General features: G+C 32.9%; 1 protein-coding gene across 1 annotated transcript in view; it reads right to left on the bottom strand.

The window, feature by feature from the left end:
• Positions 1-24,544, bottom strand: part of UNC13C (unc-13 homolog C) — a 278,305-nt gene that overhangs the window by 211,467 nt on the left and 42,294 nt on the right. The window contains exons 4-6 of the mRNA XM_049768904.1: positions 22,103-22,330; positions 19,997-20,138; positions 351-520 (exon numbers count right to left, since the gene is read on the bottom strand). Coding sequence (XP_049624861.1) covers positions 351-520; positions 19,997-20,138; positions 22,103-22,330 — 540 coding nt within the window. The remainder of the gene's footprint in view (positions 1-350; positions 521-19,996; positions 20,139-22,102; positions 22,331-24,544) is intronic.

Raw genomic sequence — 24,544 nt, 5'->3', positions numbered from 1 at the left:
GTTCTTGCTACTAAGAGCAATTGATTGTTTTTTGTTCATTAACTAAAAAAAGTTTCTATACTTATAGTTTATTAAGGAAGAAACGTATTTATTTTTAAAAGATGCCAAATTAATTCAGTCTTTTCCCTTTCCCTTTCCATTTGTTATCTCTTAATACTGAAGTCAATGATTCTTACATTTATTTTCTAGAACAATAAAATTAAAAATTAAGTTAAAAATAGCTAAATTCACATGAATTTCCTATATAGCTAGTGGTAATTTGGGGATATAATACATGCTATAGAAAAAATTCATAATTTTTTTCAAGTATATATATACACTTATATAAATACATATATAAAGACAGTCACCTAAGTTGTACCAAACATCCATTTCTCCACTGAGTGTCCTCACTTCTACAATTGTTTGTCCTAGAAAGTCATCTGATTCCTTTTTGAAATGTTGCTTGACTCTGGATTTAATGTCATCATCTTCATCCCACACTCTTACTTTGATTCGATCTGTGGAGTTATGACACTCACTGAAAAGAAATGTGAATAAGTTAGTAAGCATTGGTAAGTGCTTTAAACAAAACTGGAGGCCAACAACTTATTTTAATGTTTTCATTTCAGAAGACCTTAATTATTATCTAATAAATAAGATTTCCAAATGGACTTATTTCATGCATGGAATGGTTTATTGCCAGGGATATAGAAGAAAAGTAGAATTTCTTTTTTTTTTTGGTTTTTGGGTCACACCCGCTGGTGCTCAGGGGTTACTCCTGGCTGTCTGCTCAGAAATAGCTCCTGGCAGGCACGGGGGACCATATGGGACACCGGGATTCAAACCAACCACCTTTGTCTGGATTGGCTGCTTGCAAGGCAAACACCGCTGTGCTATCTCTCCAGGCCCCAAAAGTTGAATTTCTAACCTACTTTATTCTAGTAAATAAAATAGCTATATAAAATTGAGTTATATTTAGGTGAAATTCATATTATGACTCATTGGGCTATTCCTGTTATGACATATATCCTGTTTATAACAGTTATGTAGAACATGCTAAAAATACACTGATCCATAAATACAATTTCATTGTAATGGGAATTAAAATCATGGATGTGGCTGAATTTATGATGGACATACAGTCAAATACTTGATAAACTGATAATTCCATCAAGCATATGAATTATTATTAAACTGAATAATTATTATTAAACTGAATAAAATATGAATTATTATTAAACCAAATAAACATTAAAGAAAAGTTTTGTTTCTGAAATTAAAGTGGACAGTTTTATCCTTCCCTAAATTTACAATTTACCTTACCTCTCTGCACTATTGTTGAAGAAAACATTATTGCTCAGATACATTATGGTCTCCTGACCCTAGACTTTTGTATATCCATTTTCCTATGCTTCATAGTCATTATTTAGTATTTAGCTTATAATTTGTTCTTTATAGTTTCTTTATGGCTCGTTGAAATATTTGGAATGACCAATGATAAGCTCTAAGCACAATTGTTATCCTTTAGGTATAGGAGGCTGAATTCTAAGTATCTCTAGAGCCTGAGTTATCTAAAAATTGTAAAACAACTGAATCACTATTGTCTTTAAAAAATAAAAATACAAAATCTCAGCAATATATATAAAATCTTGTCATAAATAAAGCCATTGATATTTCAGTTAAACGTTACTGGTATTATAAAATTTTAATTGTTACTTCTAACTACCATACTGTACTTAAATCATATTTCTACGTCTAGCCATTACTAAAACTTAATTTTAATAGCATTATTTTATTCATATTATAGTTGTATATCTAAAGTACAGTTTTGAAAAAAATCTGTTGATTTAACCAAATTCAGAAATGGATTTTTGGTAAAATCTTATTAACAACTTATTAACAACAAAATCTTATTAACAACAACATATATTCTATGATATTCTTTGTGGAATTAGAAAATTAATTCTAAAATTTTTATATATAGCACATATAAAATCATGATACTTTCAATAGAAAGACTCATCTTGAGAAAAAAAAAGCAAAGTTATAGCGATTGTAATTCCTGATTTAAAACTAAATTGCAGGGGCTAGAGCAGTGGCACAAGCATTAGGGCATTTGCCTTGCATGCTTCAAATCCAGGATGGACCGCGGTTTGATCCCCAGGCATGCCAGGAGCAATTGAGTGCATAGCCAGGAGTAAACCCTGAGCATCACCAGGTGTGGCCTCCCCCCAAAAAAACTAGATTGCAGATACTTATAACAAAAATATGATATGAGTATCTAAGTGAATACAAAATCAATTAAACAGAATAATGAACTCAATCAAAATGATATTTTATGACAATTTATGTATGAGAAAGGAACCGATAACATGCAAATGCTGTTTCTTTAATGTGAAAACTCGAAGCCACTTAGTAAATAATGAAACTTGATCCTTATTTTACAATATAGATAAAAATTAACTAATGGATAAGAGCAATAGCATGGGCATAAAGTATGTGTTTTGCATGTAGCCAACCCAAGTTTAATCCCCTTGCTCCACATATGGTACCCCGAGCACCACCAGGAATGGCTCCTAAGAACTGTAAAGAATGCCCCCCAATCCAAACATAAATTAAATTAAAATGGATGAGGTTTTAACATAAGGACACAAATATAAAGCTTCTTGCAAAAATCAAACAGTGATTTCATTTACATAAGGCTTAGTGAAGATTTGGATTTAATAATAGAAAAAAAGAAAAGAAGCATTTTTTTTGTCACTTTCTGATTACAAATCCATCTGTTTCATGTGAATCCTAGGGCAGGAGAAATAAATTACAACTAGTAAAAATATGCACAACTTATAATGGAGAGATAAAGAAATCACACTGACTATTGTCTACTAGAATATTTCCAATATAACTATTCAAGATCCATATTTTTATTCAACAGTTTTTGTATTTTTTCTTTATCTTTAAGGAATTAACTATTTTATTGCACAGATTCTGGGATAAGGGGAGAGAATGGGCCACACCCAGCTCTGCTTAAGAATTTCTCTAGACTATGTGCTCAAGAATCTATAAGTGAGGGGCTCAGGACAATATTTTGGGGTACCAGGGATTAAACCCAGATTTATTTCACTCAAGACAAATGCTCTATCTCCTCATATCTTTCCATCCCCACATTTTTTATAAATAAGCAATATTTAAAGCATTAGGTTTAAATGGTTTTTAAATTAAATTTTCTAGCTAAATTTTTCTAGTTCTAAAATGTTTGACATAATGTTCATGTTATAAAATTCATTGACATAGTTTATCAAAATTTTTATTACAAATATATCAGTTATAAAAGTCAGTGACATAACTGTTTTTAATTATTACTGTTTTAATTTATTTATCATATTTAAGTTAGTTGTGAAAGCATTAAAATTTATGGTAAATATCTACAAAATTACTATAGCCCGTGACTTCCTCCCACCAAATCTTCATGACTATTTATCACTATCTCTATCTACCTTTATTATTCAGATCTTATACCCTCTTCTGCCCCAACTATCTGATAATTGGTTCTCTATGATTGATGATCTCCTTTATTTGTGGAACATAGAATAATAATAATGGAAAAGATAGTACTGAACAATTATAAACCCCTGGTATTTTAATACAGAACAGATACCTATCATAAAGAAATTCCTATCCATAATTGCATGCATTGTTATCTTCTATCTTCTCATTGTTAAGGAGAGAATAAGTTTAGTTTACATGAAAATAAATTGTTGTACTTCACGGCTGAGGACAGTGAATAGGACAGTGAGATAGGGAGACAGCATGCAACTGAACCAGGTTTTTGATCCCTGATACCCAATCTGGCCCCCAATCCTCTGATACAGAACTAGGAGTAAGACCAATGCAACTTCAGGTATGACCCAAAGAAACAAACAAAAATATGTTGTATTCCTATGTGAATGAAAGGAAAATATTTTCCTTCTAGTCTCAAGCCTAATGGGTATGTTTGTGTTATTTTATTGCTTATTGTACATATGCTATATTTCTGTAGAGTGGATCACTATCTAGTAAATTTCCTTGTGGTAGTTAGCCAATAATTACAAATAATAATGATAATTGAAAATGGTTTCACTGCAAATATTTTTATTAAACTTCTTGGCTTAAAACAAAATAGATGTTTTTCATGATTAAGCAAATCAAAGATAAAAAAAATCACCTTCTCCCTAAAAGTCACCTTTTCCTTTAAAAGGGAAAAATGAATGATTTTCCCAAGTCAGAGATGATTTGCTTTAAATATAAAGGTTTTGAATTTTCTTGTCATAAAGGTGGTTTTTGTTTGTTTTTGTTTTTTGGGCCACACTGGGTGATGCTCAGGGAGTTACTCCTGGCTATGCACACAGAAATTGCTCCTGGCTTGGGGGTCTATATGGGACGCTGGGGACTTAACAGCAGTTCGTCCTAGGACAGTGCATGCAAGGCAAACACCCTACCACTGCACCACTGCTCCGGCCCTTAAATCATAAATTTTTATTTAAATGGAAAAGCAAGCTCTTGCTCAAATAAAATATTACTAAAGTATTATACAAGCAAAAATAAAAATTTCAAGCTTGATATATTAATGCAACTAAAACATTCCTCAAAAAGTCACTGTATCAGGGAAAAATAGTAAATAATTTTACTATTAAAATCAGATTCTTTTAGAATGTATAAATTTTAGCTACTCATTTTTAGTATCAAAATATAATTCTGTAAAACTTTAAATGGTATATAAGATGCTTAAAATAAAATTATTAAAGTAAAAGAGAAATACAGCAGGTAGGGCACTTGTCTTGCACATGGTGACCCAGTTTTGATATCTATCGTCACATATAATCCCCCAAGCCCACTCAGTGTTAGTTCCTGAGAAGGAGTAATCCCTCAGCATCCCTGGGTGTTCCCCCATAAAAAATAACCACACCAATAACAGATTATATATGAATGAATTATTAAGGCACTGAAAATAGTAAGAGCATATTATAAGAGGTAGAAATAGAAAACACTTTATTTTATTTTTCTTTTTCTGTTTCAGTTAAAAAAAAAACATTGAAATAGCCAAAATATTATAAATGGTATCATTTTGTGAGTAAGGCAAAGTACTGACTGAGAAAATTATTAGTTAGGAACTTACAAGAGTGATTTTGAGGCAAAGCAACTGTAGTCATTCAAATTGTTAATTAGATTTGTACTTACAACTTAATTCCTTAAACTCTGACCTGTCAAATAGAAATTCTTTCATGTCTCCTTAGTGATTTATTGTAAATTATGTCACCTACTTAAATATCAATACCAGCATCTCAAATATTATTGAATCAAAATCCCTGGCTTTATAATCTCTGAATTTATTTAGCAAATGCTCAAGTTCAAAATCCAATGATAATATGGACTATCTGAGAACACTTGCATTTATCAAAGGCAAAATTAAATTTTTTTTGGCTTTTGGGCCAAACCTGCTGACGCTCCTGGCTATGCGCTCAGAAATAGCTCCTGGCTTGGGGGACCATATCAGATGCTGGGAAATCAAACTGCAGTCAGTACTAATCTGGTGCGGGCAAGGCAGACACCTTACCACTTGTGCCACCGCTCCGACCCCAAAGGCAAAATTATTATAGAAATTACTATTACGAAAACCATTTCCCAAACTATTTTCAGTTTTATGTTTTTTAACCTTTTTTAGTTGCCTTTTTGTGCATTATCGATTCATTATCAAAATCAATGACAGTGGAAACAATACAAATAAAAACAAGAAATGAATTCCATTATTAGTGACGACTTTGAAAAATAAACGATGAAAAGGAATTTATTTGTTGTCATTAGCAACTTTATTAAAAGGATAATATATCTATGGCAAAGTATGAACTTTTAATTTATATCCTTTTCTGTACCACCTTCTAGCTTCACAACCTTATCATAAATATTTCAGTGTTGTGTAATATTTTTATAGCCAATTTTTCCTACAAATAATATGGAATAGGAGGCTAGAGAGATAGTACAGTAGGTGAGATGCTTGCTTTGCATGTGACTGAGCTGGGTTCAATCCCAGAATACACTGCATATAGTCCGCCCAAACCCAGACAGGAGAAAACCAGAAGCACCATCAGGGTGGTCCCATGACAAAAAAAAATTAATGAGCAGAATAAGTGTATTTAACAACTGTTTTTAGAGTTATTAATAATTAACAAATATGTAAATAATATATGTTAATAATAAAGGTAGAAAAATTATTTACTTAGAAAATATTTTAGTGATGATTTTACTATGAAAATTAATTTACTTAAGGAGAGATCAATAGGTTGATCTGTGTGGTTTCTTGTTTGTTTTTGTTTTTTTTTTTGGGCCACACCCAGCAGTGCTCAGGGGTTCCTCCTGGCTGTCTGCTCAGAAATAGCTCCTGGCAGGCACGGGGGACCATATGGGACACCGGGATTCGAACCAACCACCTTTGGTCCTGGATCGGCTGCTTGCAAGGCAAACGCCGCTGTGCTATCTCTCCGGGCCCTCTTTTACATAAGGACTGTATGGGTAAAGGTGAGGTGCCATTTAAGTGTGAATATTTACAAGTAGATAGTTAACAATATTTTTATTATAATCATCAAACCTAGTCAAAATAGATTTCCAGCATAGAAAAAGAAATAAAATGAGACATGAGAGAGGTACTAAACATCACTACAGTGGAAACATCTAATAAATTTATCAAATCAACATGGGGTCAGAAAATTCATACACTATTCTCTAATGAATACAATTCTCTAACAATTACAGTAGAAAATGGGAGAATAAAATTGCTTTATAAAAAACCTGCTGTGTGTATATAATGAAGTGAGATAGAGAAAGAAAAAGAAAAATGAGGTGGTTTCTCCTAGCCATTATTTTATTTATCATGTATTTTAGTATATAATATCCTTTGCTAGTGTCATTTGTTGTTATTGTTGTTGCTTTTGTTGTTTTTGAGAGACAGCATACCCAATAATATTCAAGTCTTATGCCAAATCACCTCTGGCAAAATTGTGGGTTTACATGCTATGTCAAGATAGCGTGGCTGTGTGCAAGGCAAGAGCCTTCATCCCTATACTGTTTCTAGTCTCATGTTGAAACAACTATCTTAACTTCACTCCAATTAATCTACTTCAATCACATTTCTTTCAAGTACAAGAAATATCACATCTGTGTGATATTTTAGAAGTCTAGGATCTTTATTTATTTTTCTAATTACTAGTACCTGAAAAAAGTAATAAAAATTGTACTATGGAAAGATATTACTAGTTATAGAAATCACATTCTTTTCTGATATTCATGAGATATTTTAATTATGCATGTTTAAACTAGTGGAATAGTTTTATAGATGCATTTGGATTTTTTGTTTGAAGTTGGAAGCACAGTCTACTTTAGATATCATACATATTGAATAAAGATATTATCTTCCTAAATCTGTCTTTTAAGTTCATTTGGATATCTGTTTAACATACACACTTGGCATTTAAATAAAGGTATTAGTTCCCTATATAACTTAAATGATGATACATTTTTTCTTAAACACACTTATGCCCACGACAAAGTTTATATAAATAAGCTACTGAGCAGGATATAACTTTAAAGGTTTGGAACAGTATATACTAGCATTACTTTGTGCCTTTTTCCTATTGGCTATTTCAAAAATTTGTGAGTAAAATGGTAAATTAAGTCATTTCCATTTTACTTTCAGCATTTAGTATGATAGGGGTAGTAGAGCTACATTTGTAGATCAGATTGTAGTTTTATTTACATTTCTGAGGAAAGTCCATACTGCATTTTATATTGAATATTCCCTCCAAAAGTCTAGAGAGATTTATTGTGAAGAACGTCAAGATTACAGATTAAAAAGAAGATAGGGAGTGGAATCCTAGAAGCTGACCCTTGCAATAGGAGTTTGGATTACAGGATATCAGACTCATTAACAGCACTGTCTAAGGCAGAAACAGAAGGTGGGGAAAGAGAAAACTACAGTCTTCCATCCTCTCAGCTTTCATCATATTGTGTTGTTCCTAGTCAGAGCTAAACTCAGTGGTAAGAGAATATAAGAGAGAGATTACAAAGTGCATAAAAGGAAGTCAAAGGAATAAATGGAAGAGAAAGCAGGGAAATGACCAATAGATATGCAGTCACATATATGCTCAACTTGATGTATTTGTTTAATTTCCTCTTTTATTTCATTAAGTATTTACTGTTTTTTCTTTGATACACCTCAGCATTTGAATCTCAGCATATAAGAATTCTAAAAGCATTTTTTCTAGAGTGTATCACCCAATTTCCTTGTTTGAAAAAAAGGAAATAGAAAGAATAGTAATTTTTTTTATTAGAAAAGGAAAGCTTTGGAAAAAATTATGATATAGAAACTTTGTGAAAAAAACACAATAATGGGACTGGAGCAATAGTACAGTGGGTAAGATGTTTGGCAAACCAGTGGCCAACCCAGTTCTATAACCATATGGTCCTGCAGTCTCCTAAACATAGAACCAAGAGTAATACCTGCGTACTGCTAGGTGTGCTCCCCAAACAAGCAAACAAATAAAAAAGAAAAAAAACTCACCTTATCAATAATGATTTAATCCAAATTTATATAAATATATTATATATAGTCTATAAAAATGTATGGATCTTAAGATTATGAGTGATTTTTCAGAAAAATAGAATACAATTTCTTCTGTTATATGCGTGTTTGAATTTAGGATATTACTTGATTCATTAAATTTTATAATATTATATGATTTGTACTAATTTTATTTTTCCTCTCCTATCACCATTGCTTTATAAATCTAACATTTATCATTCAAAGTGATCTTGATAACTATCATTATTGTTGCAAATTATAACCAGCTAGATACAATATTTACCAAAGTATCTATTCAGACATTTTTATACTTATAAAGTTTAATAATAAAATAATTTAATATCAGTCATAAAAATGGCTCATTATTACTTTTTGATTTTGGGATGAAACATAACAGGGCTTACTTCTGACTCTGTGATCAGGAGTCACTCCTGGTGATGTTGGGGACTTACATGTCGCACTAGGGATAAAACAGGGGTCATCCATATGCAAATCAAGTGCCTAAATCTACTGTTTCTCTTACTTCTCAGGTTAATTTTCTAAGAAAGCTAGAATAAAAAAACACTATTCTCTAATGAAACAAAAGTAAATTTAATGATACTTGCCTACATTATTTTAGTAGGAGAGACTCCATTTACTTGAACCATAGGACAATTCCATTTTTGTAGATAAAAAGAGTTCAATAAAACTGATTTCATATGACTCAGCCTAGCAGTAACCAGTTCATTTTAATAACATTTTCCTGAGTCCTAATTAAAAATGCAGTTTTCATTAGGCTCTAAGTACTTTTGTTAGATTTATAAAGCAATGGTGATAGGAGAGGAAAAGTAAAATTAGTACAAATCATATAACTTAGCATTAAAATTGAGAATGTCCTAGATTTCTTCAAACTTTAAAGTATGAATTGAGAAAGTACTTATCAAAGAGGGGATTAAACTTTGAAACTATCAAGTAACTCAACCACTGTTCACCAACTTTCTCTATTTTTCTCCTACCCTATTTCCCTCTAAACTCTCTACTTGTCAATGATTTTTTTTTATAAGAGTCAAAGAATTCTAAATGTTTAAGCCCATCTGAGAATGTGGCCCATATTATCCTCAGTATGGAATTTACATAATAAAAATATATTTAACCCAAATAGTAGCAGTTAAAATTGATTTTCAGTTTCTTAAAGTTCTAAGATATAATATCTTTATAGAGTAGAAGCTATGAGTAAGATTATGAGATTGTATATAATGATAGGAATAATTTGATATCAACAATTTTTTTTTAGTTTTTGGGTCATACCCAGTAGTGCTCAGGGGTTACTCCTGGCTCTATGCTCAGAAATCACTCCTGGCAGGCTTGGGGGACCATATGGCATGCCGGGATTCAAACCATCATCATTCTGCATGCAAGGCAAAGGCCTTACCTCCATGCTATCTCTCTGGCCCCATTGGCATAATGTTTAAAGTCACATAATGTTCAGGTAAGCAAACATGGTAAAGAAAATATACCTGATTGCTATGTTTAATTTGAATAAGGGCTACTTTGGAATTTATTACTACCATGATCTCTTTTTCTTACAGAAAAGACTCTTAACTTCTCATTAGTTTCTACCGAAGGTATATCCAAAACTTCGGGATTTCCTGGACATCCAGCATATTGTATAGTAACTTAATTTTCACTTAATTTAATATTTCCAACAGGATTTCACTGTATTAAAATGTCTTTAAATAGGATCAAATAATTTAATTTAATTTTATCTGTTTGGATTTATTTTGGAGCATACACGATGGAGTTCAGGACAAACACTTGACTGTTGTGCTCAGGGATCATTTGATCCCACTTGGTGGGACTCTGGTGACTAGATGAATCCAGAAATCAAACTTGAGTTAGCACATGTGAGACAAATGCCTTGACTCTTGTACTCTCTCTAGTTCTCTTTTCATTTTAATTCCTGAATAGCTAAGTATAAAAATAAAAAATATATTTTGAGCTAGAGCAATAATACAGAGACTAGAGTACTTGCCTTGCAAATTGCCAATTTGAGTTCCCTGAGCTCATGAGGAGTGATTCCTGAATGCAGAGAAAGGCATAAGATTCGAGCATAGCCAGATGGGGCAAAAAACAGCAATTTTTAAAATATTCATTATGTATAAAATAGCAAACATTCAATCAAGCAAGCATTGAAGCATTTTAAATATGCTTTTATATTAGTAGTTCTAAAAATAGGTCTATCCCTTGGTATTTCAATGAAGTAAGATTGGTTTGTAAGACTGCTTACGTTTTAAGGGCATGGTTTTATTTCTTTAAGTATGAGTAAACACATTTTATCCACCACTAAGGCAGCACTATCACTCTACCATAGTCTACTGAACCCAGAAATCATTTCAATTTTATCTGCCCTCAGTAATATCAATTCTGCAGTCATGGTAATGGGCTTGTTTCTAGGTTTTGAAGTGTTGTTTTCTAAGATATTTACTTAAGAATTTGTCAATAACGAACTTTTATAAAATAACGAATCTATGATGGCAGGAAAAATGATAATCTTAAGTATCAGCTTGATAGTAAAGAAACGCTTTATTATCCTTGCCCCCACTCTGCAATAAGTTACTGGTAGTTTTCCCAACATTATATTTAAAACTGTGAAGTCAGAATAAGAAAACATGGTGAGATCTAATTGTAGTCAATCTTAGGATAATTCCTACTGCTTATTTCAATGCTGTAACTAGATCAAAATGAAACATTTAATTTTCCTATTTATTAACATTTTAAATCCAATCGAATTAAAAAAGACAGCTAACCAAGTGGGAGAAAATATTTGTACTCAGCACATCAGATCAAGAGTTGCTATCCAGGATATATAAAGTACACACAAAATTCAACAAAAAGTAAGGCTCGAAACCCCATCAAAAATGGGAATATGAAATGAACAAACACTGTTTTGAGGAAAAAGAATGCATGATCAAAAGGAATTTTATAAAAGGTTTATTGTTACTTATTGTTAGGGAAATCAAAATCATGATGAAAATGACACAAAATTTTATACTAGTGCTAGGGAGTGAGAAAAAAGAGAAACAAATTTTACTCAGTGAGAATGGTGTACATCACACACTAAAAACATGGAACCAGAAAGAAAGTGCAAAGGGAAAGGAGCTTGCCTTGCATGTGGCTGACTCAGTTTCTATCCCTGGTATCACAAATGGTCCCCAAAGCAGCACCAGGTGTGATTTCTGAACGCATAGCCAAGAGTCCTGAACATTGCTGGCTGTGACTCAAAAAAAGTATGTGTGTATATCTATATAAACCTATATATATAATATGTGTTATTATATAATATATGTATTATATATGCATTCTGCATGTATTACATGCATAATATACAATATGTATGTATTTTAATAATATGTGGTAGGGAGATGTGGTTAAATTGTATAGTGGGAATGTTGTCTTCAATTCCTATGGAAAACAGTGTCAAAGGATCTCAGTAATCTCAGAATTGAGCTCCCACATCACCATTAATTCTACTTTTGGAAATTTATTACCTGGACATAAAAAGCAGACAACATTCATGAAAACAATCAGTACAATAACTTACATTTGGAATCAACTTTGATATCCAATAGTAGATAAGAGGAGCATCATTTCATACCTACACAGTAGATTACCACATAGTTGTAAGTGTAGCTAAACACATGGAGCACACACCTTGTTAAACGCATAGAGCACACACCCTGTTTTCCCAATGTCTTACAACCTGCTTGGTATTACTAGTCCCCGAAATACTGAGCACATACCCTGTTATATTCCCCTAAACACAGAGCTCACATCTTACTTTCCCCTAATTTGATTGGCTGACATAACGCTCACACCCTACTTTCCCTAACCTGATTGGCTAAGACACATTATAAATATCCCATTTTCACCTAAATAAAAGTTAGTTATTTCTCCCAAAGTTATTTCTCCTGGATGGTTTTCTGTAAGCACTCTACTCACTGGGGTCCAATCTCACCAACAACATCTATAGTAAAGAATGATAAAATCCTGGGGTCAGCGTCATATAGCAGGGATAGGGCGTTTGACTTGCACACGGCTAACCCAGGATGGACCTGGATTCTATCCCCGGAGTCCCATAAACTCTCCCAAGCCAGGAGAGATTTCTGAACACATAGCCAGGAATAACCCCTGAGCGTCACGGGGTGTGATCCCAAAACGAGACAAAACAGAAAAAGAATGATAAAATCCTGCAATTTGCTGCAACATGGATGGATCTTGAAGATATCATATTAAATAAAGAAGCACGGGGTATCACTGAAACGAGATATATAGAATAACTGGAGGAGCAAATGCAATGGTTTGAATGATTTAGTTCACCCTTTAGCCCCTGAGTATAGGAAGGAGAAGAAAAGAAAGTGTAGGGAAGAGGTAGAAGAGATGCATGTGAAGCTACACGAGGCAGGAGTCAAGGGAATTCAGATACATCAGAATGATTGAGCTAAACATCCAAACCAGAATGTCAACAACACTTTTCTATGGACCTATTTTAATTAATTTTTTCTTGGGATAGGAGTCTTTATAGGTTTGCTGATTGCAATCTACTACTTCCTGATGTTTTGGGAGGTTTTATTTAAATTTAGTTTGAACTTTATCTTAAACCTAATTATATGCTATAACAAGGGATCTTCCCTAAGTAATATTTTTCATAATAAATATTTATCTTTGATAACTAAAGTTCAAATTTCACTGAAATTTCTTTTCAAGTTTTTGACCAAATTTCTTCTCTTCTTCCCTTCTCAACCTTATTCCCAAACTCTTTGGTTCTGGGATAAAGAAGTAATGAAATAAATATCTTCATCTGGCTGTATTTTGTAGTATGTAATTATAAAGGCTCAAACTCGCAAAGTGTATGATAGCATTTCTATATTATTTGTCTATTGACAGATATATTCATTAGGGAGATCATAATTAACAAACAAATTTATAATCTCATAAAGTATGACCAAAGCCATTGATTACAGTAGTTGTGGAACAATCTTTTTGATAAATGATACTGGTGCTGATATCATAATAGTAAAACAGTGCAGACAACTGAGGAAATGTTCCCTTTCCACTGTAGTTCAGGAAGGATCCGTGCTAGTAATCGAGACGATAAATCATACCTTGGCAACATTCTGGTTGTTGTCATTCTACAACATTAATCTGTACTGCAAAGATATTTGCATTTAATTGAATTTAAGTGAACTATATTCCGTGAGACTTAGTAAATACTTCACTCAGACTCATCCAGGAACCTGAAGCATTCTAACAGCACAGCTTATCTGTGACTTAAACACAGTTAATATATGGTTGAAAATGTCCAAGTAAAATATGGTTCAAAATGTCCAAGGTAGCATGTACCTAGAAACAATATAATTATGAATTTCAAGTGATTATAAGTTAGAATGGTTTATATACATTTCCTCTTAACAATAACCACAGAATCAATCAGGAAACAATTATTTATACACTTATTTATACATTACTGGTACAAAACTAAATTTCAAAACGGTTAAAAGACTTCATACCCCAGAGGTCACATTAAATCCAGAATAGTTCTAGAATTTGGATTTAGAAAGGCATAAGTCAGTTACTTTTATGATTAAATATGAAGTCATTATTTAAGTTGGTAATTAAATTGACATTTCATTAAGCCTGTGGAGCTAATTTTCTAGTCAATCATATGAGATGAACAATTAGACACATCATATATATCCAACATCACAAGAAGGATATTTGTATTTCCTATGTTCAACAATGTGTTGATTAAACTTTTTTGTTTGTTTGTTTTTTGTTTTTTTTTTGGCCACACCCGTTTGACGCTCAGGGGTTACTCCTGGCTAAGCACTCAGAAATTGCCCCTGGCTTGGCAGGACCATATGGGATGCCAGGGGATTGAACCGCAGTCCTTCCTTGGCTAGCGCTTGCAAGGCAGACACCTTACCTCTAGCACTACCTCACCGGCCTCTGATTAAACTATTTTATTATAAATGATTCTTTGCTCTGTGGCTCATAACAATATTTAAAAGATTTCAATTATGTAACAACCCTTCTGAATAAACTCTTTTTCAAGATAATCAACATAAACTTTTGTTTTTAGTTCAGGAGTTGTCAAAAACAAGGCAAATGCCAAAGATTATCAAAGGGTTCTCTAACAAACATTGTACAGGAGTCACTGTAGTAGAAAGTAAAAGTCTCTATGACTGACTAGTTTGTTTTGGGTCTTTGAGGAAAGCTCATTTATTTTTACATAAATTGAAAGTGATGTTATTGTCAGTTCCCCCAAATAGCCTATAAAATTATACAAAATGGGAATTACCTACTTCTATATAACAGATAGGTATATAAACTTACACATATTTCATTCTCTGTGATCAATTTCTTGGATGAATTTAATAAAATTGATTTGGTGGGAATCAAGTGCAGTATAACATTCACTGAAATATGAACACACACACACTTACACACATAAACATATACAGCTTCCTTATCCAGTTCTGTGATATGTAGAGAAATAAGCTAAATGCAGAAACTAACCACAATATAGCAATTCTAATACAAAACCCAGAACAGTGATCATCAGAATGATAGGAGGTAAGAGGATATTGTAATTGGGAAAAGGGTAATTTCTTATGTGAGTTATTAGAATTTTAGTGGTGATTTTAATATAATGTAAGTTGCTTTATAATGCTGCACAACTAAAATTTATTAATGTAATATAATTTGTATAAAATGAATAAAAATAGAAATTAAAATGTTTAAGTGATTCAATCATGGTACTGGTAATAATAATTATAATAATACAACCATCCTTATTTGCAGAGCTACATATCCAGCAGTGTTTAGGTTCTATTTCTGGTCTGTGATCAGAGATCATTCCAGGTGGTATTGCTCATGGAACAACATGTAGTGCTGGAAATTGATTGGTTGACTACCAATCAACTACCAGTGTTGGCTACCTTAAAATTTGTAGTATCTCTCTGGCCAACTGGCCCCACCCCTTTTTTAAATTAAATTAACCCTGGATTGGCAGCAGTGACCTGACTCAGTGATTTACATAATCTCAAAGATCTGAACCATCCACACATGTTGTGGAGTTTCTGACAGCTCTGTTTATAATTTATGGCTAGAAAGAACATGAATGAGATTTTTTGTGACAGGTATTCATTTTAAATATCTTTTTTTTGTGTGTGTGGGGGGTTGTCACACCCGGTGGTGCTCAGAGCCTACTTCTGGATCTGTGCTCAGAAATTTCTCCTGGCAGGTATGTGGGACCATATGGGATGCCAGATCAAACCACCTCTGTCCAGGGTCGGCTGTGTGCTTGGCAAATGCCCTACTGCTGTGCTATCTCTCTGGCCCCTCATTTTAAATATCGTAATGTAAATTTACTAAAAACTCACTTTGCCCAGTAAAAGAAAATCTACTACAAATAAAGATGAATTTGTAATTGTTTATTCTATTTTTCAGTAGAGTAAAACTGTGCAGAAAAAAGATTTGAAATCATTCTAGAACAAGCAATATAGAAGCACAATAATAAGTTTGGATTCTTGATTTTCAAGAAACTGGCAAAAAATTAAACAAAAATAACATTGAAATATTTTGACTATCCTTTCACATTCTAGAAGGGATAAATAAAATTAATTATGAGTGTAATACCAATTAAAATAATATTTTATAATAAAGTAAAAACTCTAGTGAATAATTATGAAAATATACATGTAAAACAAAATGAAACAAATTTGACTCGATAATCTGGATACTAAAGATAAAACCAAATTATAACCTACAGAAAGGGAGAAAAAACTCCACAACATTCATCTGACAATGGAAAATATTCAAGAAATAAAGCATTCACAAAACTCAACAAAGAAAATACAAGTATCAAAAAGCAGGGAGAAAAAAATCGATAAAGACATACATATGGTCAACAAGCACATGAAAAAGTGCTCATCATGACTGATGTTCAGGAAAAAGTAAATTAAAATGGTTATGAGTATCACCTCACACAAATAAAAATGACATAGCAAAAATTCTAATATAATAAATATTTATAGGGGTGTATTTTTTGGGAGTGTGATCTGTTCTGTTTTCTTCTCTTTCCACCCCCAAATGCACCGGCAATATAATGTAACACCATTTCCTCCTGCAAAGACACACTAAAAAAAAGAGGAAATCTTACATATAAAAACGAGCTCTTATCTACTAGGGATAAGAACTCATACTTGTTTACAATACAGGGACAACTCCCACCCTGAAAATATGTCACGTGGACCCAACTTAGACCCCAGGTGATTAGACATCATCTGTCCAGCCTTGAACCCTGGATCCCAGACATAGAAATGACACAGTTCTTCACAACAGCTACAGGAAACAAATCCCATCTGGGACATCCTTAATACTGCTGGGACACCATCAAGTGCCATCTCTAATATGATATCCTGACAACGAGGAAAATGCGAACAACTTGACCTAAGAGCAGGTTATCTACCCCTCCAGCTAACGATAAGACAAAATCAGAAGACTTGTCACACTTTGGTCTGTCCAAAAGCCAAGATTGCGATCTACAGATGACTGACTGATAGAACCATGACCAGACTGTAGGTATCCTGGGACCAATAAAAAAAGCCCTAGTCTAGAGTTTGAGCTATGGCCTGCACAACAACCTAGATCTCCAGTTCCAAAGGTCTGTCTGAGACAATTGCAATGGAATCGGTCTTCTGGAAACATCCTGGGATCAACGCAAAGACCAAGACCACCAACCACAGAAGAATGATTAAAATGACACTGAGAGAGCAGAACTTCTAGAACCACAAAGAAAGACTTCATCATAAGTTCCACCCCTTGACTTTTGTAGATACAGAGATCTTTAGATACAGAGGTTTGACTTTATCATCCAGGACGGAGCAGAAGTCTTCCAAACAGCACGAAAGCACCAAAGGGAGAGTAAATGAACCTGTACAGTCTATAGTTAATCCCATGACCCTATACTCCAAGGGTGGAGAAACCCTGTAGCTCTTAGGCCAAGGGAATTCCTTTTCGAATGACCCCAATATTTACTGTGCCTGTGCAGGAGGGAAAAAAATAGCACAAAACAAATTTTTCTCCTTTTTTTTATTTATCTATCTAGTTTTTGTCGATTTCTTTGTTCTGGTGTGGTTATTGAAGTTGTTGTCTCCATTTATGTTTATATATTTATTTTCTTCCTTTCTTTTCTTCTTTTATGTGCTCTGCCATGTTTTTATTTCAAGACCATGGCTTTTCTGTGGTGCTTACCTTTATTGTTGGAGTGCTCACTAGATATTTTATTTGACATTTCTTTTTGTACTGTTGGGGTGATTCACCTTTTTCCCCTTCGTCTCTCAAACCAATGATGAGAGCCTCTAGTAGGACTCCGTCCATTTTCGGCATATTTGATTTTTACCCCAGTTTATTACTTTTCTCTTCTTCAAACAAAACCATGTAACTTGCTCTATCTAGTCCCGCCTCCCAGTTACAGGAGGAAATAAGGGAGCTACCAAGACCAAACAGGTGTAAGACCACTAAGTAGCAAGTTAGGCACAGAGGATACCATGTATTCTTGCAGGGATGAGGGAGGAAGATATGGGACGTAGGAGGTGTAGGGAGAACAATTCGGTGATGAGAATCCCCCTGATATTAATTTAACATGTAACTAAAATATTATTGTCAACAAGAGTTTGCTTTACATGCAAAAATTGGGGGTGGTGGGAGGACAATTTTGGTGGTGGGAATTCCTCTCATTCAAGATCAATATGTACTTAAAATATTACTGTGAAAGATATGTAATCCACTTTGGTCAAAATAAAAATTACTATAAAAATATGAGAGTTTTCAAAACTTTCAGGTCATAGATGAACCATATGACCTACTGGTTTAGCTCCTTGGTTTCTATTTTAAAAAATCACAAATGAATAACCTGATCAAAAAGACATATGCATACTGCATATCTATGTTCATTACAACACTGTTCATAATAGCCAAGATATAAAAACAACACAAGTGCTCAATAATAGATGTATGGATAAAGAAATTGTAGTATGTATACCTTATGGAATACTGCTCAGAATATTATATAAAATTTTACATCTTGCTACAACTTTGATATAAATTGGACAGTTGATGGATGCTAAGTTAAGTGAGTCAGAATGTAAACAATCAATACCAGAAGAATGAAAGAACAAATATGGGATTAGATTATCCCCTGTGGAAAAAACCTGGAAACATGATTATTATAAGTGGAAACTAAGGATTATAGAGGAGGAGAGACTAGAAAGGGAAGAAGATCCATGGGAAAATAAAGGGACTTTGAATAATTGGTAGAAGGAATCAATGTAGCACATCTGCAATCAAAAACTTCTGTTTCAGTACTATTACAAATATGGTGACACAGTTTAATATATTAAAAATTAAAATGAGTAAATATTGGTATTATTAATTACTTTCAAAAATTGTGTTAATTTTTATGCAATTTTTTTCAAACTGGCTCTAAAATTCATATGGAAATGAAGTTTAAAATTTCTAAATAGCAAAATAATTGAAATATTTTAAGAGCCATTATAAAATGATAATAATTAAGAATATATGCAATCAGATGGACAGACAAATGGAAAAGGACACATCATCAAGAACTAGATATTTGCATAAATGGACAATTCAATTTTATTAAAGATTTAATTAAAGGTATAAAAGTACAGAATAGCATGAAAATCAAAAGATAACTTTCATAAATAAAACAATATACTTTGACTCTAAATCTACTTTAAAAATTTCCCCAAAGTCCATCATAAACTTAAAAGTAAAATTTCAACTATAAAACTTTTATGAATTTTCAAGATTTTAAATGCTTCGCTAAGATAACAGATATTAACACAAAGGTTATTATAGTAGTTAATTATTCATGATTATAAAATTATAAAGTAAAATAACTATAATAGACCATTATAAACATATTAGAATGGATAAAATCTAAGACTAAGCTAAATATATGTAGAAAGGACATTCTTAAATAGAAACTCTACTACCTTGTTGGTAGATTTAGAAAATGAAACCTGGGAAATGGGTCTTTAAAATAAAACCACATCCAAAATAAAGTGAACTTTTTCTCAAAGATGTTTATATCTGTAATATTTTCTGTCTCTTTTTTTTTTAGGGTTTGGGTGGTGGGCTGTAGAATGTACCCAGTGGTGGCCCAGGCTTAGTCATGGCTTTCAGTCAGGGATCACTTTTGAAGATGCTCAGAGGGCCATATGAAGTGCAGAGGATTAAACTCAGGTCATCAGGTTAGCTGCATGCAATGCAAGAGCCTTAAATGCTGCTGTATTGCTCCCACCCTCCAATATCTATGAGAGTTTTGTGTTACATACTCACAAGTAAAATTTCTCATCCCATACTGGATTCAAATTTCCAAAAATGGTTTTGGTTCTTCTTTTATTCTTTCCAACTTGAACTGTAACATATGGATCACTAGATCCAGTTTTGTCTTTTGCCTGCAAGCCTTGGGCAGAGACCACTGAAATAAACAAAAAATAGCAAACAAAAAATAAACAAAACAAAAAATAGCAATTTCATCAAAAATAATAAAGCATTTTCCATATAGTTCTCCCTTTTTTAAAACTGGATCCCTGTTACTTTCATTTTCAAAAGGAACAGAAATTTAAAAATGCTCAGCTAGGAAATAAGTAAGCTAAATAGTAATACATTGTTTTGATGTTTTCTTTAGCGTCTTCTGAATAGTGACTATACACACACATACACCAATTTAATAATTATATATATTCATTCATTCGGCTGTACAAATGCACAGAAAAACACCACATTGAATATGAAAAAACATTTCCCAACATAATTACAAAATCTGCAATTTTGAATTAATCTGATTATTGATCATCAGCAATGATTGACTTTACCAAAAGCAAACAGAATTTTTATTTTAACTTTATAAACAAAATATGTATAAATAAAGAGGACTGGAAAATGTTAACATGATATGCACAGACTTAGAGTTAACATAAGCAGTTTCAAAAATACAAATCAACTAGACAGAGCTATCCTCAAATTGCTTAGTCTTATGGATCAATAGATGAAGGATATTGATCCAGGAGTGAGTCAATTAGCATCTGTTTTTTTCATTAAGAAAACCTAACAGAAGAGATTAGTGTTCTATTTGTAATTTATTAATTGTGGCACCAACAGCAGAACTAATCTCTCGGAAACAGAGTATTGATGTGTTTATAGAAAAACAGAAATTTCTTCCTCTGAAAGATTTTGATTAGAACAAAGCACAGATTATAATTACTTCAATTATTTAGAAAGGTGGTTTTGAACCACTTTATACCTGTAAATCGATAAAAAAAAAAAAGGAGATCTTTTGGAAAGATCACTAAGGCAGAGCTGTGGGAGGAGGGAGAAGACTATGGCTTACAAAAGTATTTTGTGGATTTTAAAGGTAATGTTACCAAATAAAAATTCTATAATTATTTAGATGTTAATAAACCAGAAAATGGCCAACAAAATGCTAACAGAATATGTTAAATTGTTGACAAAGTGATAATTAATTCACATTTTTCAGCATAAACTCAAAGGATGCTTCTTCATTCAGTTCCTTTGGTGCACAATTGGGGCTTGGGCCAGTGAGACAACCCAGGTTTATGGTATTTGCCTTGGCTACACTGAACCCCACCTCATTCTTGGCACACAGTTGTAACCCAGGCTTCATTGCATGGTGCACAGAGATATTTTTGGCACCACAGGGTCCAGGCATTATCCTTGTCCTAGCATTAAACTGCTATCTAAGCCATTGAACCATAAAAAACCTCTATCCTTTCTAGTCATCTTAGCATCGAGGGAAGCAACCGCTCCCCATAACATTTCTCATAGAAATAATTTTCTAAAATTCCACTGCAGAATATTAATATTATGTATGATCATATAGATTTAAGAATGCTTAGGTAAATATACAAGGCATATCTATGATTTATGGGCAGATCTGATGTAATAGTTATGGTAAAACCATGTCAATATCACATTGAAGATTAGAAGATTTCAGGATCAGAACTAATCCTTTAACAACCAAGACAGATCATATATTATGCAGCAATAACTTATTTTTGGGTTTTTTTTTAATCACACCCAAGAACACTCAGGGATTGGTTACTTCCGTCTACTCGCTCAGAAATTGCTCCTGGCTTGGGGGACCATATGAGATGCCAGGGACCAAACCCAGGTCCATCCTGGGTTAGCTGCATGCAAGGCAAACGCTCTGGCCCCAGCAATAACTTCTTTCACAGAATTAGAGGTTCATGCACAGGTCCGTGATATTACTTATGTAATTTATATTTAAAAATTAATAGTATCAATTAAAATTCTTGTCTATTTTAACAAAATTAATTCTACATTTAGTAAGCTCCATTTTATTTTATTTGTAAGGCACATGCAGTTTCAAGATGAAATAAAGATATTAAGGGCTTATTATACCTGTTATAGTTATTTTTGCTGACCACTTAGATGTCCCATCCAGTACACTCTGTTTGGCAGCCTTAGTGTATTGCACAAAATCTTCTTTAGAAATATGAAACATTTCCTGAATAACTTCAAACACCTCTGGCCTGTTTTTTTCCCTGATCTTCATTCTTTCTTTCATAGCCATAATAATAGTTTGAGTCTTGTCTTCAGCTCCATGTTTAGAACTCTTTTCTGCTGCTCCTATAAAAGGAAAATTAATGATGTAAGTATATATGGAGTTACTATTTGATGTCTAGCTAAATGAAAAATATTAAACAAGAAGGAGAAAATTAGAAGGAGGGGAAATATGAAATAGAGTAAGTGCTGTTATTGTAAGAAATCATGGTAGGTATTTTAAAAACTATCAAAATATTCAATAAGCCAATATTGAACTAGTTTTTCAAAAATTTATAAATAGGGATCCTTCAGTTTTTTTCACTTGATTGTAATATCAGGAGAGCCAGGCAGTTTGCAAAAAAACAGGTTGCATTTTCAAAAGCAATTTTCAAAAGCAAAAAATAGAATGATATCATCAAATTAAGTAACAAGAACAATACTGGGAAATGCAATGTACATACATGACAAATGTTACTTGAAAAAGCAATATTCAAATGCTTGAGTTTATCCAAAGTGCCTAATAATAATCATTGACAAATTTATCATAATAAAATCTTTATTTTTTATAAAATTTTATTCAGAATAAAAACAGTTCATTAGATGATTTTTGAAATTCCTGGGAGACAACAAATTAAATGCCCTTTATAATACAGCCATATTTCCTAAGAACTTTAACTTTACACAAAATCCCTTTAACTTCTAGCACACTGCATTTTATAGTTAGTCTCAAATTTCTGAAGAGCTTTGTTTAAAACACAAATTCATCTGTCAGTTAAAGTTTTGTGAAATCCATTCCTGAGTCCCTTTGCTTCTCTACCTACCAGCCAGAAATTCTCCATGCTCTGTATTGCCTCGTGCATGCTTGATATTACATAACTCTATTCCTAATAGTCCTAAATTTCAAAAATAATTGATGATAGCAAAGAAAATAAATATGGACTATGCACTTGTTGATTTATATGATCTATAGGAATTACCACTGAAACGGATAATATTTTAAATAGAAACAACTGAGTCTTAGGGAAAAGCAACATGCCTTGCATTCATTTTTGGGGGGGTTGTTTTGTTTTGTTTTTGGATCACATCTGGCCACACTCAGGGGTGACTCCAGGTTCTGCACTCAGAAATCGCCCCTGGTAGGCTCAGGGGACCATATGGGTTGCCAGGAATCCAACCACCTTCCCCCCTGGGTCGGCTTTGTGAGGGCAAATGCCCTATCACTGTGCTATCTAACCGGTCCCATGCCTTGCATTCTTGACTTATAATTTTCACTGGTCATCTATGTAAACGTATTGCTCAAGTTACTATAGCTTATTCTGAAAAATTATACTTTTCAAATGAGCTTCCTGTCATATAAAATGTGTAGATATTAAGTGTGGGTCATATATTTTAATTAATTCATACTACAAAGGGCAGTCTCAATGTTTCTGAATAGAATTCCGTTAAGTGTCAAAACCAAATTAAGAATATACTAGTACAAAAGGAGAGAAGAAAAATAATTTCCTTAAATAAATTTAATTATAATTTGACAATAATAATTTAGTAAAAATATTTATTTCTCTTAAAACAAAATGTGTTCCTAATTGGAAATATATATTCAGAACAATCAAGGTGTAATTAGAGGAACTTATTCACTTTATAGTTTTCTTTTGTTTTTAACCTGTGAGAACATTTTATAAAAAGAATATATAAATGTAGTTATTTCACTAAGGCAACTTTCTAAATTTACTGGTCAACTTTAAAACATGTCCTTGAAGGGCTGGAGAGGTAGCACATTGGTAGGGCAATTGCCTTGCAAGCAGCTGATCCAGGACGAATAGTGGTTCAAATCCTGGCTTCCCATATGCTCCCCTGAGCCTGCCAGTAGCAATTTCTGAGTGCAGAACCAGGAGTAACCCCTGAGAGCTGCTGGATGTGACCCAAAAACAAAACAAAAATATGTCCTTTAAGAACTATCTACACATTTATAAATTATATACCTTTAGAATTAAGCATGTTTGTAATTTAACATGCATACACAATGTATGTGTATGATTCTTGTATGCTAAATTTGCTTTATACAGAATAAATGCAACTAACCCTTAGATATGCTTTGTTCATATTAGAACATTATTAGAAGATTAATATGGAAGAAAAGACATTGATAGAATGAAAAGGTTATCAGCAAGATTAAAAGTGCATCCAAAGACCACATTAGACTGTTCATAGGTGTCACAAAATTTTGACTCAGATATGAGCAATTAGTTGACTATTAGTGTTGTCAAAGGTTGTAGACTGTTAAAGTCCCCGAAAATTAAA

The sequence above is a fragment of the Suncus etruscus genome, chromosome 2 (genome assembly GCF_024139225.1).
Source record: "Suncus etruscus isolate mSunEtr1 chromosome 2, mSunEtr1.pri.cur, whole genome shotgun sequence".
Classification (NCBI taxonomy): Eukaryota; Metazoa; Chordata; class Mammalia; order Eulipotyphla; family Soricidae; genus Suncus; species Suncus etruscus.
Note: the sequence above shows the minus strand (reverse complement) of the source record. Positions and strands in the feature narration are given on the sequence as shown.